The sequence below is a fragment of the Grus americana genome, chromosome 10, assembly GCF_028858705.1.
Source record: "Grus americana isolate bGruAme1 chromosome 10, bGruAme1.mat, whole genome shotgun sequence".
NCBI lineage: Eukaryota > Metazoa > Chordata > Aves > Gruiformes > Gruidae > Grus > Grus americana.
In genome coordinates, this window is record NC_072861.1 from 5,482,674 (window position 1) to 5,500,734 (window position 18,061).

At 39.8% G+C, this 18,061-nt stretch overlaps 1 protein-coding gene across 1 annotated transcript in view; it reads right to left on the reverse strand.

The window, feature by feature from the left end:
• TLN2 (talin 2) overlaps positions 1–18,061 on the reverse strand; it is a 190,936-nt gene that overhangs the window by 52,416 nt on the left and 120,459 nt on the right. The window contains exons 23-32 of the mRNA XM_054837153.1: positions 17,203–17,316; positions 15,799–15,912; positions 14,301–14,435; positions 13,125–13,253; positions 12,389–12,491; positions 9,766–9,974; positions 8,501–8,620; positions 7,235–7,432; positions 4,993–5,132; positions 1,091–1,184 (exon numbers count right to left, since the gene is read on the reverse strand). Of these exons, the coding sequence (XP_054693128.1) occupies positions 1,091–1,184; positions 4,993–5,132; positions 7,235–7,432; positions 8,501–8,620; positions 9,766–9,974; positions 12,389–12,491; positions 13,125–13,253; positions 14,301–14,435; positions 15,799–15,912; positions 17,203–17,316 (1,356 nt within the window). The remainder of the gene's footprint in view (positions 1–1,090; positions 1,185–4,992; positions 5,133–7,234; positions 7,433–8,500; positions 8,621–9,765; positions 9,975–12,388; positions 12,492–13,124; positions 13,254–14,300; positions 14,436–15,798; positions 15,913–17,202; positions 17,317–18,061) is intronic.

Genomic DNA, 18,061 nt, shown 5'->3' on the forward strand with positions numbered 1-18,061 from the left:
CCTAAGCTCTTCGTTTTCTGTGGCTCATTAGCTGGGAATTCTGACCTTTCACATCCCTGCTGTTTTGCAGACCTCTCCCCATTTGTCTCTGAGGAAGTCCTGAGAAATGGCGCTTCATTCCCCCTGCTTGCTCCACCCCTACATTCTGCAGTGATTTCAGGCAACCATTACATTACAGCCTGATTTCCAGTTTTTTCTTTCTATTTGGACTTGCTGCCACTCCCTTTAACCTAGGGTCAAGAAATTAAGACTTCGGAAGTACAAAGCAGCTTCTAGCCAAACTTGTATCTATTTTTTGGTATGACGACTATGGACTGGCATATTACAAAAGCACTGAAATCACCTTTGTATCCTTTAGATACCAAGGGGTAGAAATAAAAAGCTTGAAGGCGTTTTCTGTTCTTTACACAGGCCAGTCATCCCTTGATGTTCTGACCTCAACAGCAAACAAACACTTAGCTTATTTCAAAATATTTCCTACTATTGTAAGCAGCTGTCTCTGTGCTAACTGCATAGCCTTAGATTGAGGTCTTTCAACTGACCTGATACTCACTATTTAGCCAGTCAAAGATTTCACTCATGAATCGGAACATACCGTGCAAAAACCTGTATTGACACACATCGTATCAGCTTGGCTGTGGCAAAGCAGATACAAGGCATCAAAAATCTATGCTAAGAAATGGCAGGGAGCAACAGGGTAAAAGATGATAAACGTCATCCTAAAGTGAGATGTCAGTAACAACATTCTATAAGCAGAGAAACTGAGATACTGCAGCTCCCTCCACTGCACTGATGGTAGTGGGAATGTGCATCTCATCATGATTCTTCCTATTTTCACAGCAAGTATGAATAATAAGGACTAAACTGTACCTTTTGAGAGGCAGGGAAGAGGAGATGGGGACAGGGCAGCAAATTCCATTCTGGCCAAAACTACAAGATGTTCACAGAAGTTCTATGCTTACCTCGTACGCAATTAAAACCCCTGCCACAGATATCAGTTGAAAAGATAGTGGCAGCAGCTAATTGGACAAAGGAAACAAACATTTTGGGCCCATTTTTATTCATAAGAACTTTCGAAATGTAGTAATACCTCCAGTTCTCTGAGTGCATTATCACATTCCTTCTGCCCGGGAGCTTGCTGGGTGCACAGTGTGATAAGCTGGTTTATACTCTCAGTCACAGCTCTAAAGAGAGTAGAAGGAAAAAAGTATATTTTAAAGTTAAACCATTCCTCTTATTAAACCTTTTGTTTCATTAACTGCACACTACATAAAGATTTCAAAAACTTTGATGTTCTAATTTTTTTTCTTTTCAGTGTTTGGGGATTAACCCTATGTTAAACAGTTCAGCTAGAGACCTCTTCTTTAACAAGCTTCACAGGAGCAAAAAAATGCTAAAACATTCGATAGTGCACACCTGAAAAACTATCCCTTTGGTGCAAACAATTGAGAAGTTAGTCCAGAAGAAACAGAAGCTTCATCTCCCAGCAGCAAGTGCATTGGGTGTCTGTGGCGAGGTTCTGGCTGCAGGGGTGGCCTCTGTGAGACGAGGCCAGGGGCTGCCCCATGCCAGGCACAGCTGGTTCCAGACAGTTCCAACAGACCCACTGCAGGACACAGCTGAGCCCAGCAGCCAAGCTGGTGGCACCTCTGGGAGAACATCATTAAGAAAGGGCAAAACATCACAGGGCAGCGGGCCAAGGTCAACCCACTACGCTAGCACAGTGACATAGCTCAGCTGCTAAAAGGTATTTTAGCACTTCTCCAGGTCTGTTATTAACCGAATCATTGCTCAACTAGCACCCCAGAAGTCTTAAAAGATGGAGAAACAAGTGGCCAGTCTGTCAAAAACAAGGTTTGAATGTAAAGTTATATTATATACCCTTTGCTATCAAAATCTCATGTCTTGTCTGACATACTCTATTACACACACACATATCATCCTGCTGTATGTTTCTATAGTCTGTTATCAAGTTGTTTTCTCCCTCCTCTAATCATTACTATTCTCTGAGTCAGCATGCATCAGCTCTCTTAGGTTTAAATCCACAGAGAACAAGATATTTTTGTGTTACATTTCCATGTGAGTTCACAGTTCTGGTGCTCTTGAGCACAGGCCCAATCTGATGTACAATATAGTGACTATTTGTGTTTCTGATGAATGCTCTGATATTAAACAAAATTCATTACACCTACATTGATTTTAGACTAACATCTAACCACATAGGAATGTAGCTTCTAAAATAAGAGGCTTTGCAGGAGGAAGTAGAATGCCATTCATTGTTATTAATCAAAGATCATTTTCTGTAGCTAGGCATGTTGTCACCAATTTGCAAAAACTGAGCTTGTAATGTGACATTATAGTGGAATGCAAGTTTTTTGTGTTGTTTCTTATGGTGACTTAGAAAATGAGTGAAATCGGAGTCCATGGAGAATATGCTTTCCTCTGGCCTTGAAAACTCTGCATGGCATTTGGACTTTTTTCTCTGTAGGAAAACTGGCACTTGCTAACATGATTGGTAACATCGATAACACGATTACATAGATGGATGGTATCACACTGTTGAAAATGGAAAGACGATGTGCTTCTTACATATACACCAGCTTTTATGTTTAATTCCAGGGCAAGAAGAATGGAAACTAGTAGACAGATTTGTTTAACTGAGACTCCTACCTTTTCCAGTAGTTTTGGTGTCCTTGTGAAGCCATTTTCACCAACTTCCTCTGCCTTTTAGGACTGCTACATATGTATGTCTTGTGTCCTATCTGACATACTGTATTATACACATGTAGTCCTGCTATATATTTATATAGTCTATTATCCAGTTGGGGTTTTTTCTTTAACTAATCATTGATATTCTCCAAGTCAATATATGCGTGTGTATACAAATATTTTTATAATTACTATCTATCTCTGAAAAACAACATGCATGGCTTCACCAACATAACATCAATACAAATGATGGATTCTCAACCTCCTGAGCATCAGCGATTTCTATGCATCAGAAAAATGTCATTGCACACAGACATATGAATAGATGGCAAAAATGGAAGGTTCTGTTCAGTCCCAGAAAAACTTCATGCAAAAATATCTTGTCCACTGTTGATTTTAATCTAAAAGACAGACAATGCACATTGACTCAGAATATCAGTGATTACAGAGAAAACCCATGACTTGATAAGAGACTAGAATTGTCAGCTGTGTACAGGATGCCATGTCGTCTCATGAATATCATTACTACCCACCAGGTACCTGTATCAAGGAATACATCCACTGTACAAGCATTACTTTTAAAGCTATTTGGAAGCAGTAGAACCGGGAAGGTGGCCCTTCAAACACCAAGCCCGGAGTGGAAGAGGACTGCTAGGACTCTAGAAGCCACCTTTGTTTCCATCAAATACAGCATAGAAATACTTGGATCCTGCAGGGAACTCAACCACTGTTGCAGTCCTATAAGACTGTCAGAGGAAGTAAAGAAAAATGCCTCCACAAGGAGGCCAAAGCTACTGAAAAAGTTGGAGTGTCTACTACAGTTGGAACAAAGGGGGAAGAAAGGGAAACAAATACCAGATTAATCACAGTACTGTAGAACAGAGGAAAATGAAAAGATAAGCCATCTTATAAACAGGAAACAAAGGAAGCTGCACCTCTTTTCATTTTCATGAGAAAAGAGAAAGTAAAAATACTTGACCCTGACCATATCATAACAGGGAAAGAGAATAGAGTCCTGGCAAGCTTGTCACAAACACCCACAGAGGATTTGAGAAGGGAAATAAAGCTGAGAACTGATACTGTATTTACTTTTCATGGTTATCTGATGTCTACGTACAGTCTTACACATGCAGACATACGTACTCACGCTGACAGCATCGCAAAACAGAACATCTAAAGGCTCTACATTGCTTGTGTCTCTTTTTTTTTTTTTTAATTACGTGCTTCTACAGAGGGAATACTAGCCTGGCAGAAACTAACAACTAACTGGGCTTCACTGGGGACGCTAACTTCCTCTATGCTCCAAACAGAAACGTTCCAAACCTAAAGCATAAGTCTGTAGCAGTCTGATATTGTTGCAATAACAAATGTTCATGCAACTCCTTCATTTTTAAGCAGCATGCCTTTGATGACCTACAATTTTCCTAGAAGCTACTTCTTCCCAGGGAGACAAGATGGATGTCAGATTTTTTTTAAACAAATATGACAAAGTAGTATAACTTCTTTAAGAAGTCCTTTACTAAAGGAGTGGATGTCTATCCACTATAGGTGTGGTATCACACTATAGGTGTGATGTCTATCCGTCCTTCAGCAGTCCCCCTCCAGTTTGGTATTTGAACATTGCATTTACAAACTGGGATAATTGAATAAAAACTTAATTTGGAAAAAAATAATTGTGAAAAGGATTTGACAAAGTGAAAGGGAGGTGATTATCCAGCCAAACACTGAAATGCGGTGTTATTTTTCACATAAACACTGAGCACCTTGACTGAGAAACAGGGTCTACAAGATGAAATTCAGGGCACAGTTGACAGAATCCTTAAGGGTATCTTCCACCAAATACACACAGCACCTAACCCTTTCAAGAGCTCTTGAGCATACACACATACACACTGTTAGTGATAGGTAGCCACAACATGATTTTTAAGCACGTTCTATATAAGAACATTATTCAATTTTTTTTCTTTGTTAGAGATCGAGAGGCTTTCTTGTTAGCTACTGCCTTGTCAGACCACAGATGGAAAAAAAAACAGTAGGTAAAAGACATTAGTCCCTTTCAAAAACTAGGCTAACTCTTCAACTACTGTTTTTTATTTTCACCAAAGGTAACAACTTATGCCAGTTAAGGAACTATTCCAGAATAAGCAGCTTTCCTCCAGCCTACTTTCATTTAAATAGAACTGCAGGTTCCAACCACTCAGTTAACTGTCAATAGCAGAAGAATATATAAACACATCATAAATACCACAGAGAAAAGCAAATATCTTAGAAAAACATCCTTACCTTGCTGCTGCTGCTAACAGGTTCTTGGCATTAGGAGCTCCAGGATCAACAGACAGAGACTTGGCAGCTAGTAACAGCTTACTGGAAGCCATGGAGATGCTCTTGAGGTTACCTATTACTTGAATCTGGTCCTCTTTAGTCTGGAAAACCACAGCAGCATAACATTAAATGCAGAATTTTCAATAAAGAGTGTGCGCTAAAACCACATTTGGAAATCCAGTTTGTTTATCCACCTGAAACAACTGACATGCGGGAGACCATAGTCCAGAGAAGGACATGTACCAAAGCCTCTGTTCACCAGACAGGTGCCTCTAGCTTCACTTACACAACAGAGAACGAAACCCATACAACAATTAGCTTGGTTTCTAACAATGACGGTATTCACAAATGAGCAACGGAGAAACTTTACTACTAGTTGAACAACGCTTTTGTTGTCAAGACTCTCATGCGTCTCTGCCTGGCACAACTGATCCACATTATTCGGTCAGTGTACGCTCTCTGTATTCTATCATCCTCTGTGTAACCCACACGCTCTCTAGCATCTTTACTCACACAAAGATCCCTCCTTATCCTGAGAAAATATGATTCTATAAGTCTGCTTTGGTAGATGTTCCAACTTGGATGTTCTGTTACTTATTTTAAGCCATTGCTTGAAAAGGAAAACCTGCATATACATGCAATTACAGGGAAGTACGGCATTATCACAGTAAATAGCTGTGACTAGATTCTTCTGTCAATGATCACTGGCAGTGCATTTCCAACAGGCTGTTCAGGGTTTCATGTAAAGAGGTTGCATGTTTCTCAGCTAAAGTGACTAGCTTTTACTCTATATTCACATTATGCTTCCTCCCTATCCCAACATTTTGCTGGGCATCCAAAACACCTCACATTGCTTCTGTTCAGGCAAAATAACTAGACAGAGACAGAAGGCATTCTCTTTTGAAAGATCAGCCATTAATAACTTAGATGTTTATCATCCCCTATGTCAGCAGGATAAGCAAATCTGCAAGGGCCACAAGGTCATCAGCAGATGGAATTCTCTTTTCAAGTAGCTATCTGCAGTATCATTTCTACCTTTGACTTCATTGAATTGCCTCAAACAAAACATTCTAAAAGTCAATGAGGCCCGTGGCTAAAGAGACAGTCAGGTACCTAACTCCTACTCAGTTTCACAGAGTCAGCTGATACTTGGTGCCTAACTCACTTCATGGATCTGAAACCTGAATGATTAAGTTTTGATGGAGAATAATCACCAGTTACTGTCCTCTCTACTCAGCTCGATCTACAAAGCATCTGCTCTACAGAGACACTTCATAAATGACTTCAAAGGCCTGGCACGCTCAATGCTTTCTGGCTAGTTTTCTTTTGACACTCATTTCTTAGGTTTGCAAGTTCCTCCTACTAACTAGGGCAAAACAGTCTGCAGATTCTTTTTTCTGCAAGTTGTCCTAGCTCTCCTGGTACATGACCTTTTTTATATGCTGACATTTGCTAGGCTAAATCCTCTCCAAATGACCAATTAGAGTCATTCAGTACACCTAAACTCACTAAGATAAAATGAAGGAGATATCTCCAAATGACTACCTAGACTACTAGGAATAAGCTAGGTAATATGTGACAACATTCCTGATTGTTACTGAGTTAGAACTCTGCCAGATTTTAAAACGCTGAACAGAAGTCCAAGTGCTTGCTGTCAGATCCATGGCATTTTAGCCAGCCCTGTTCAAATGCTTGCTCCACTCTGTAGTAGGTCCACAGCAGCACCCACCTTAGAGTAATATCAATTCTGGATTTGAAATGCATCTTTTCCTCCCTCTACTTAAAGCATTTGAAAATCAGCAAAGAAAGGTGCTAAATTTTGAACAGTGTTCACATAAATTATGCTCCATGGTAGTTCTACCAAAACACAAGCAACCCTTTCCATAAGCTTTGAGAGGTTCAGCTGTTCAGATATACAGCTCAAATTAGTTAACAGCCCAAACTAGACAGGGGAGTACAAAGTCATATTTCTGACTGGGAACAGGAACAAATACCAATATCCTACATAAACCAGAAATGCTGGGTTGACTTCCCGCCAGATAACCAGTTACAGATGACTGCTTCATAGCAAACATCACCTGTCATATTTGGATAGGCTCACACTAGCACATTGTACTGTACTACTTGATAACCAAGATACTGCACTGCAAGAATCTATGCCCAAGATAATCCTTGCTCCAAATTTACAAGATAAAAAACTTACTTGTGCTTGGCCAGCCATTTCAATACCAGCATCAAGAAATTCATCAAAATCATCACTGAATTTTCCAGAGGCTGCAGCCAATTCCCCACTTTGGCCCCGTGTAGCATGGACGACTTCTCCTGCTGACTGATTCAGGTCTGCTGCTGCCTGGTTCAGTTCGCTCTGAGCTTCTTGAAACGACTTAGAACTTGGAGGCAGCTGTGAGAGACCAAGTGCCATATTTTATTGTCTGTCACGTCACACCAGCCCTTCACAATTGCTAAGTTCAACACAATTCAAGAACAGTAGTGAGCTTCACATACAAGCTAGAACAGAGTACTGCAACTGGACTGGCTAGCAATTCAGATTCGGAATGCAGAATAGTCCAGCTATGGGAGAGCTATCAATCAGAAATCTATACAATGACCTTAGTCCTGCTGTTTCTTTCAAGGGACAGACGGGTAGTTAAGCCTTTCAAGTGACAGAGATGATGATGTTTTATGGTTCAACCATGAAATTTGAAGTGATGAACTCAGTGGCAAAAGCTGGAGAATTCTGGTCTCCAAGTCATCATTCACTTCCACAAACAAGCTTTCCAGAACACCACACAAGTATTGGCAGGTCTTCACAATGACACTAAACTCCTGACCTGGTTTTATCAAAAGGCATGGCACAAACATATCAAAACACATTTCCTCCTTCATTCACAGGGTAGCAGGATCACTGGTAGGTGCAGAAAAAAGTTGTTCAAATCATATAACCTTCCAGCAACTTACCAGTGCACCACAGTTTTTAGGGGGTTTTTTGTGTGGGGTTCGGTTGTTTTGGGGTTTTTTTTTGGTGGTGTATTTTTTTTTTACATGGATACAGATAAACAAATATAACAATTCTTCTCCTTGCACAAAACCATAGATGCACCAAACATTTTTTTTGACCGACCACAATACTCCTTTAAACAGAACTGATCCCTTTTAGGTGGGAGATGGATTATAATTTCCTAGTTTTCATATTCTTCAAAATGTTAAGTCACAGTTGGCATTTTCAAAAAAACAAACTATTACAGTGATCTATGACAGCAACTTCAATATTGCCTTCAAAAGCCACAGACACATTTCACCTTTCCCATAAACTAGAGGAACAGCATTTCAGCCAAAGTAGCAGCTACTTAAATTTGCATAACTTAAACAAAACTTTTATCAGGTATACTTAGGGTGCATTTATTAATAATAATTTGACACATGGGGAACCCAGATCTGAAAGTTATTTCTATGTTAAAAGACATCTCACCGAATCAACAAGGAGCTTCTTGCTAGATTCCCCAATACTCTTCAAGGCCACATCCACATCCTTTTGTCCAGGCAGACAATTCACACAGTTATTCAAGGAGTGAGACACTGCTTTTGCCACCTGCAACACAGAAGTAAACACATCCACACCAAAAAAGGCTTAAGTGATCTTTTATCTAATAAAAGGCACATTCTACAGCCAGCAGTTCCTACGTTCTGACTCTAAGGAGACCATTTTTGAGGCTTGTGACTTTCTTGGTCTGCTCACCTGTAGTCTAGCAGTAGTCCTTATTTATGCTCGCCCATTTGATAGGAGAGCATTGGCAGGGCAGCTCCACAACTGCTCCTGGCACCTGGGATAAAGGCTGCAGCACTGAAGATAATGCCCCTGAAGTTTACCATTCCTAATCACAGAAATCTTTTGCATGCTACCTTTTTCCAACAAAGTCCTGATTAAAACAAATGTCTCCTCGATAAGACGTTACTTAAAACAGACCAATTACAGAACTTTTCAAAACGTTACAGAAGAACCTGTTACTCCTTAAATTCTTCAAAAGCAGTGGCCACCTGTGTAGAAGATGTGCATTCACTTTTTGAATAAAACATGAATACAGATCCTTCATTTGATAATGATCACTTTAACACTTGTTTCATTTTTGCAGTCAGGCAGCCTACTCAAATATGTTGTGGGTAAAAGCACTTCACTGCATCTTTGTATGAGTTTATTTTTCTAAAAGATGACATGCTTCGCACCATCTGCATTGTTTCACATAAACATGATGTTACTATCTGAAACTTGCTAGAAGGAATAGAAAGCTGATATTCCTTGCAGCCTTGTTTTCTGTTGTTCTCTCTCATTTAATGCTGTGTTCTAAGTAATTTCACTGGGTGTTTGATAATTCATAGAACCATAGAATAGTTTGGGTTGGAAGGGACCTCAAAGGTCATCTAGTTCCAACCCCCCTGCCACAGGCAGGGACACCCTCCACTAGACCACGTTGCCCAAAGCCTCATCCAACCTGGCCTGGAACACTTCCAGGGATGGGGCCTCCACAACCTCTCTGGGCAACCTGTTCCAGTGCCTCACCACCCTCACAGTAAAGAATTTCTTTCCAACATCTAATCTAAATCGACCCTCCTTCAGCTTAAACCCATTACCCCTTGTCCTGTCACTACGCTCCCTGATAAACAGTCCCTCTCCATCTTTCCTGTAGGCCCCCTTCAGAAACCGATAAGCCGCATGTAGCTGCTCAAGTCACAACTTACCTGGGCTAATCTCTGCTGACTATCCGCATCCCCTGGTGCGGCCAGGGCCTGCTTCGCCTCCTGAATAAGCATAGCAGAGCCTTCCATGACATCCCTTGCTGAATCCAACATTGCATGTGCTGCCACAGGGTCGGTAGTAGATGCTGCAACCCCTCGTGCTGCCTGAGCCAAAGTCTTCAAAGCCTGAGCAGTTTCTCTGGCAGCAACTCCTGTGTTCAGATTGCATCAATGATTCTGTTAGCACCCTTGAAGACAATCTTTGTATTTTATGACAGATGAATTTGCAGGTAATGACCCATTACAAAACAACACTGCAAATGCAGTTTAAAAGAAAATCTGCAAACATGGACACATTTGAAATACAGCATCATTTGCCTGGAGAAATGCCTGTAGCAAAGCCATGAAGTAAATATTACATCCTAAAGACCACATTCTCGGCACAGCTCTACATCAGTGACTAGGTCTTAGTGAAGCGCTGAAAAAGAAAATTCAAAACCTGGAAATGAGGAAAAATACTCCAAGCCATGGGTGGAAGCAACTCTCTGCAAGAACAGTGTACATGACTTCAGAGCCACAGCATCTCTGCCGCTTCTGAAAAACGCAACTTTGGATTTTTTAGGCAATATACACAGCAATAGCTTATGCTCAAGCAATTAAAAAAATTGAGAGATCATTAGGAATGATACAACTTGATTGAAGCTAACATCACTGAGAGCATAAGCACATGAAAGTAACTGAAGTCACAGAGAGGACATCATGAAATTAGTTTCTGTGGTCTGTCTGACCAACATTATAGGATGTTCATGAGCTCTAGTGCTAAGGCATGTGGCTGTATAAGGGTCTCATTCTTCTATTTTTGAAATTTATTTTGGCCCTTAATGAAAACCAATATGGAGACCACAGGGACCAGTGACAAGTGGCATTCCTCAGGGGTCTGTATTGGGACCAGCACTGTTCAACATCTTTGTTGGCAACATGGTCAGTGGGATCAAGTGCGCTCTCAGCAAGTTTGCCAACGACACCAAGCTGTGTGGTACGGTCAACACGCTGGAGGGAAGCAATGACGTCCAGAGGGACCTTGACAGGCTTGAGAGGTGGGCCTGTGTGAGCCTCATGAAGTTCAACAAGGCAAAGTGCAAGGCCTTTTTAAACACAGAAACTTTAGAAGACAATGAAAAGCAAGTGATAGTATATATCAAAGTAAAGCCAAGCTAGGCAGAGAAATAGTACTGCCTATGTTGCAGTTACAACCTTTCTATCTGACAAACCACAAAGAGCTTTCTACATTCTTAATTTAAAAAACATTTCAGGAAAAATACCCACACATTTTTGTTTCCTTTATTTAGAGTACCAGTAAGCATCTTTTAAGTTTGACTGAATTTATCACAGCTCCACAAAATAAAAAGGTCTGATTGTTTGCTTTCAGTTTGGTGCTGCTTTCATCCTCTACAATGACTTTCAGTACGAAGTGAAAAGAAGCTGTGACAGTTGCAGACAAGAGGGAATTATTAAATAGTGAATAAAAGCTGTAAAGAATTTTTATCACTGCAAAACAGCAGAATGTCATAATACCTGAAAACTTGTGCTTGCTTGAGCACACAACAGTTTTTTCATACCAAGACAGTATGAGATATAAAATAGTTATACAAGCATTGAAAAGGAACTCATTGCTTTGTAGGACTTCCCAACCAAACAGGTCTCATAGCTTGATGTTACGAGAGCTACTAGATTCAATTATTTGGTATCAGCTGCGAATACCTGTATTCCTTTGCCAAATACCCAGTGCCAACTTTTGAATAACTACATGATAGAAACGCGAGCCATGTTAATGCAATTACATCTGCTTCAAATGAAAGCAACTGTAGGTTACGTAGCCCTGATTATATCCAATGAAGCAGTAATTGCCATAATGCATTTTATCTGTAATACTTAAAATCCTACAGTAGCATTTGCATCAACAGCTTTCATTTCTTACTGAAGTAAGGAGACAGAACATTTTACCATCTAAGAGCGAACCTTTTTCCCCCCTGCAAGGAGCATTTTCTTTATTAAGGTGGGTTTGGTTTCTAAAAGTATAGGTACAAAAACAAATTGCAAAATATGTGTGCCCACATTCCCTGTTAGCTTTAACTCAACCTATACAAATGTGATCAACAAGTCAGAAACACTAGCTGCATTATACATGTAAGCTGGTAACATACAGTAAGAGATGCAGTTTTAAACATCACCAAACTATCCCGAGTATGTTTGCATCCTGTGCTTCAAAAAAATATCCAAAGACCCTTTTAACCTTCTGAAAGGACATAGCAACATTTCCAGTGGCACTGACCTTTTAATTGCGTTATCTTTTAGTTCTGTCCTTCACAGAGCATCAGTGGCATATATTTACAAAAACAACAGATGTCTCTATTCTGATTATATACAGACACACAGCAGATTGCAACACTATTCTTTTATGAAGCACATTATTCACGCTAGCAATTCCTAGTAAATTGCCACAATTCACTATCAGCATAAAAAAAAGGTAGTAATTCCTTGATTTAAGTAGTTTGTGAAAAGAAACCTTCTATCAAGTATTTTATGGAAAGCAGAGGTTTTGCAGAGACTTTATGAATAAAACTACCTGTGTAGTGCTCGTTCCCTTGAGCAGCACAAGTTAACAACTGGGCCATTGATGAACCGACTGCTTTGGATGTACTTCCCAGGTCCTGAGCGCATTTCTCAAGCTGTGAAAAATTGCAAAGGACAGCATTCTTTGTTTAAGCTCAACTAAAACACATTTGGTTTTAAATAGTACTAAAAAAAAATCCTCGTTTCACAAAAATCAAGCTTTTACCTCAGCTACCAAACACACAGAGTTCCTCTGAAACCTGACTAGCATGTTTTCCCTGTCCAGGGTGAAATAAATTAACATATTAGGTAATACGAACAGCAAAACTATTTTATAATTAACAATGGAAATCAATACCTTCATCTGAGGAGATGAAAGTTTTTGCCAGTCCTGGCAGGCTTAGAGAGTGAAAAGTTTTATTTGGCAGTCTTAGAACTAACTATTGAGTCCTCATCTTTGTTACTATTGAAAAGAAATTCTTTTTGACAAGAAAAGACTGAAACATCGCTGCTACTAATCTGTAATTTGTGCAATAGAGAAAAAGGCCTTACAGTCCTATGAGTAATTCTGCTACAGAACATGCTTCTGGTGTGGTAGGAATATATACTCTTTTTAAGAGAATTAATGCAAAATCCTGTCCATGTCATCATTATCCAAAGCCTCCTGACTTGTTATGCCTCTAATACTTAAAATTTTTTAACAGCTAACTTTGTTTGTTTTTAAATGAAGAACATCCTTCCTCAATTACAGTTTCTCCTGGGAGAGGTTTTAACTGTCCATCCACAGCTGCCATCTTCGCATCTTGCAGTTCATTTTTGAGCGTCTGGACTGTATTCAAAGCAGAATCAATTTCCATTGGGCCACATGCTTCATGAGCCTATTTAGAAATCAGATCAATATCACTCTTAGCAGCTGTAAGCCACCATTGGAAATAGCAAATGCTTCAGATATAATCACCCGCCCCCCAAATTCTTGCTCTCATGACTTTAGAGGCCATTGTGGGCACTTTAAGTGATACACACCATGGATTCCAAACTCCTGCACAACATTCTTAGTTTGTGAATAGAATAACACACTGTTAAGGGCCACCAGGGGAATGAGATATACTTAACTTGTGTACACATTCCTTCACACTAAGCAGTCCAGGTACTGAGAAAATAACTGCTGCAGTCTGGACTTCACCTTTGACAAATAGCCTAACTATGCATCATGACTAAAGTCACACTGAACTCTGATGTGGCAGCCCACAATTATCAGTACCAGAGCTGAAAATTTTAACGTTAGCTCAGTTGTAGCTACCTATATGCTACAGTCCTGGTTTTGTGCCTCAGTGCACACACAAAAAAAGTGCGGACTTTCCACTGATTTAAAAAAAAAAAAAAAAACAAAACCAACCAACCAAAAAAACCTAACAACACCCCCCCCCAAACCCCCCCAAAACCAAACCAACCTATACATAGTTTATAAATCTGTGCATGAAACACAGATAGCCTATGCTTCCCTGAATTTTAGAGATGATAGCTCCAGTTCACAATCACAACATTGACCAGAGCAGTGACATATCTGGGCTCTCCTCAGTTTGGCAGGTGCATGAGATACGCTCCCCTTTGCCCGCTCTCCTTCAAATGTAACAGCAGCTCAGAGCTTTGATGTGCTGCTCTGGGTATACCCTCCTCTTGTCTTTCTGGTATGGAAAGGGTAGCATGAGCTTTTCAGTTCTCTTGCCACTTCTCCCTCCCCTTTCTGACACTGAAGCCACCTGGAAGTCTGAACAAACTGTGTACAAAAAGCAACGGTGCGAAGTGAACATTGCCTGAGCATGAGCCATTCCCTTGGGGTAGACACAGTGCACCAAGCAGGAGTGAGCCTGTGACCACCATCCAAGCCATCTTGCTTCAGCTGAATAAAACTAGTATTTACCTACCTTCTGCGAGGCAGTTCGTAGCTCAGCTAAGCTGGTAGCAAGATTCTTTGCACACTGACTTAGCTGCATTGCTGCTGCTTGATCAGTCACAGTGGGGACTGCAGCTTTAGCAGATGCCACCATTTTACTTCCAGGCTGTTCAAAGAAAAGCAATGAACATGATTGGTTTTACCAGCTCATTTTCTTTAAAGGCGGCTTAGGATTCAATAAACAAACTGCTTCCTCCATTCACACACTCATTAGGTTTCTGGATTTCCTGTAATGACTATTTCATACATTTCCCTTATCCTTAACCACGCACCTTTAGATCCAAGCATTTTATTCATATGCTGCATCCTGTCATAATTCCACATCGCAGTGTCCTCCACAGCAGGACTCATTTGTGCTTTACTAGTACAATGACTACTTCATTGGTACCAATGTCTACCTCAGGCCTTTGAGTACTCATGTAGACTACTGAAAAATATTTACACGTGCAGTTTAGCCATTCAGCATCCGTGGGGTACAAGCAGGTCCAGGTGGCACAGATGGCAAATTTGTCTCAATGTTTCTAAATATTAAACTCTGCCAAAATTCTATAAATTGAAAACCTCAAAAAAATATTCAATCAATGACTCTTCACAGGGTTTGCTGCTAATACAATCAAAATATTTTGCCAATGCTCACCATCACCATGGTACATATATACAGCCAGAGGGGAGATTAATCATTTTAATGACTCCAGATGGACTCATAGAGCAAAACACTCGGAGTGAGAGCACTGTTCGCAGTACCTCTGCCTACATGGGACCGTGAAGAACCTGCTAAGAGCAGCCAATGAAAGAGTTCATTTCCATTCCACATTTCAGGCAGGACTAACTGGTGCCAAGTAATGACCATGTCATTACAGGGAGAATTGGTTTCTTCTGTTTGTTTCTTGTAATGTCAACAATAAACCAAATAGTTTGCTATCGATGCTCAATATTTTGCCTATTTTTTAAAAGATATTATGGAAGAAGCACAGAGTCAAATTTTGTGTTTTGTTCAAAACTTCAATCAGGATTTATTATGTGTGCAGGCTAGTATCTGAAAAAACATGGTAATATTCCCTTTTATTTGTGAAGAATTCTGGAGCTTGTTGCTGCAACACTAACTTTACCTTCACTAAGAAAAGTTACAACAGCATCTCACATATCCAGACCTCTGCATAGTAAGATGCTGAATCCTCTTCATCTTGCTCATTAAACTCTCTTCCAGAAGGCAAGTGCTATAGCTATGAATGTTTCTTCTCCATACGTTTCAGTTTTTTTGTTACTTTTATCCTCAATTTTGGCAGTTTTCACTCTCCACAGATTCAATATACTTCAGCCTTCTCATCTGAGAAACCAAATTCTCCTTAGCCATGGCTTACAGTCAGTGATGAACTTCTTTACATGGTTCTTCACAGTTTACGGCTTATTTATCACAATTAAAACCATACAGCACTAAAAAATACTTTTTAGTGATTGATTCACTTCACCTGAAGGAAGTTCTGGCTGGAATTTATTAGAGCAAGCTGGGCACTGAGGTCTTCTGCCTGAGCTTGACTTCCTCTTACACCCTGCACCAACTGAGGAATGTGGTCTGCAACATTCTATAATAAACAAAAGGAAGGTGCTTTTAGCAGATAAATAAAAACTCCAAACCCTCTGACACTAAAGCAAGCCCTCTCCGCACTCCCCTTAAAGACAACTGTACTATTCACAGGTACAATACTCTCGTGCCTTCACAGAATTTGTTTAGGATTCCATGGAACTGAATTAATATGCAATAGGATTTTTCAAAGACATTCTTCTTTTACTTAAAAAAAATCTTTATTCAAGCTACTCATTAGTTTAAAGATCGTACAAGATAATCTAAGACTTTTCTGCAAAATTAAGTACACAAAGTATTTTGAATTACTTCCTTTGCATGTTCAAATGCTGGTAGAGGAGGTGACAGATTTTTCAAGAGAATGCCTTGCTTTCAGAAAAACATTGTCTTTTACAAACAAGTACCTCAGCCTACTTTTCCTTGACTTCTAACAATACAAGCTTTATAGTATGGCTGGAGCATTCTAAAGTGTGTATTGCTCCTGGACTGCCCAGATTCATGGTCCTTGTCCATCTATTTCACAACAAAACTTACTTCAGCAGTGCAATGCTAATAAGTATAAAAGTAGGTATCGTATCTTCTCTGCCATCTAATAAATCATTTTCAAGTTAAAATTAGAATGAACTGTAAACAATCCAGTGAATCAGCTTGCTTGTTTGGGTTTTTTTAAATTCATACTGAAATAGCAGCTGCCTACAAAAGAATCACAGAACAGTAGGGGTTGGAAGGGACCTCCAGAGATCATCTAGTCCAACCCCCCGCTAAAAGGAGGATCACCTAGAGCACATTGCACAAGATTGCGTCCTGGTGAGTTTTGAACATCTCCAGAGAAGGAGACTCCACAACCTCTCTGGGCAGCCTGTTCCAGTGCTCTGTCACCCTCAGAGTAAAGAAGTTTTTCCTCGTGTTAAGATGGAATTTTCTGTGTTCCAGTTTGTGCCTGTTGCCAGGCACCACTGAAAAAGCACTTGCTTCAGGTGATTTGGTTGTTACTCAACAAATACATGCTGATATATATAAACCTGCCAATCCTTTCTAGTAAGGTGTTTGCAGGGGTATTTGTAACAGTCAAGTAGCTCAGCTTTTCAAAGCTCTCCACTATGGATAACAATAAATGAGGGTTCTCCAGAATTCATACAGATGACTGTGTGTGATATTGGTTTTGGTTGTTTGGTTGTTTTTGTTTTAAATATCCCTTTGAGGTTGCAACAGTATTATTACACAAGGTAATCTTCAGTACCCCATAACACAAGAGTTCAAGAGTTATTTGTCAGTGGGTTGTGATGTTTACCTTACAGCTCTGCACAAGTTGCTGGTGGGCTGCTGCGTTCTTATTTGAAACAGCTGCATTCTGAGAAGCTGCAATAGTCTGAGTAGCAGCAGCTGCAGCTTGTTTAGCTGCAATCTTTGGAGAAAAAGAAACAGTTAAATCAGTGATAAAACTGAGTAATTCAGAGGATGAAATACATATTATAGGTAACTTTGACAGTACCAATTTTGACAGATTAATACATTTTATCCCTTAATTTGATTTGTCTTAAGCAAACCCAGGATTGCTCTTCTCTCAAGATGAAAATGAGCTGAACACTGTTATCCATCACTAACTTGCCAATAAAGAAAAAGGTGGAACTAGGAGGATTCTAAGCTCTTACTCTTTCATAGCTTAGGTTGCAATATGACCAAAAGAAGTCAGGCCAGAAATGGTCTAATCAGTTAGCTCCTTACAAAGAAGGTCAGAGGAAACAGGCAAAGTACATACAGTGCTTCACACTGCTGTATTAACACCTTTCACCGAAGACTACTGAGATTGCTCTATGCAAAAGCAAAGATACTACAGTGATGCAGAGGTACCAAATACTGGTATTACTGAGTCTAAAAGCACTGAGAAGGCCTTCATCAAATATCTAGGAGTCTTATTATCCATCTCTCCCTATTATAAAATTAAAAATTCAATTTATCCAAGGTATTCCAACATGCTGTACGATACTTTTCTTTAACTGGCCCACTAAATAAAACCAAGCATGAAGTTCATTCTTATCATTACACATTTCACTCCGTTGTAAGGCAATATATATTATAACAGCAAAACAGAAAAAGTACTTTCTATAAAGCTTTCTTGCATGCAGTTAGGAAACTGAGACATCAGCCTT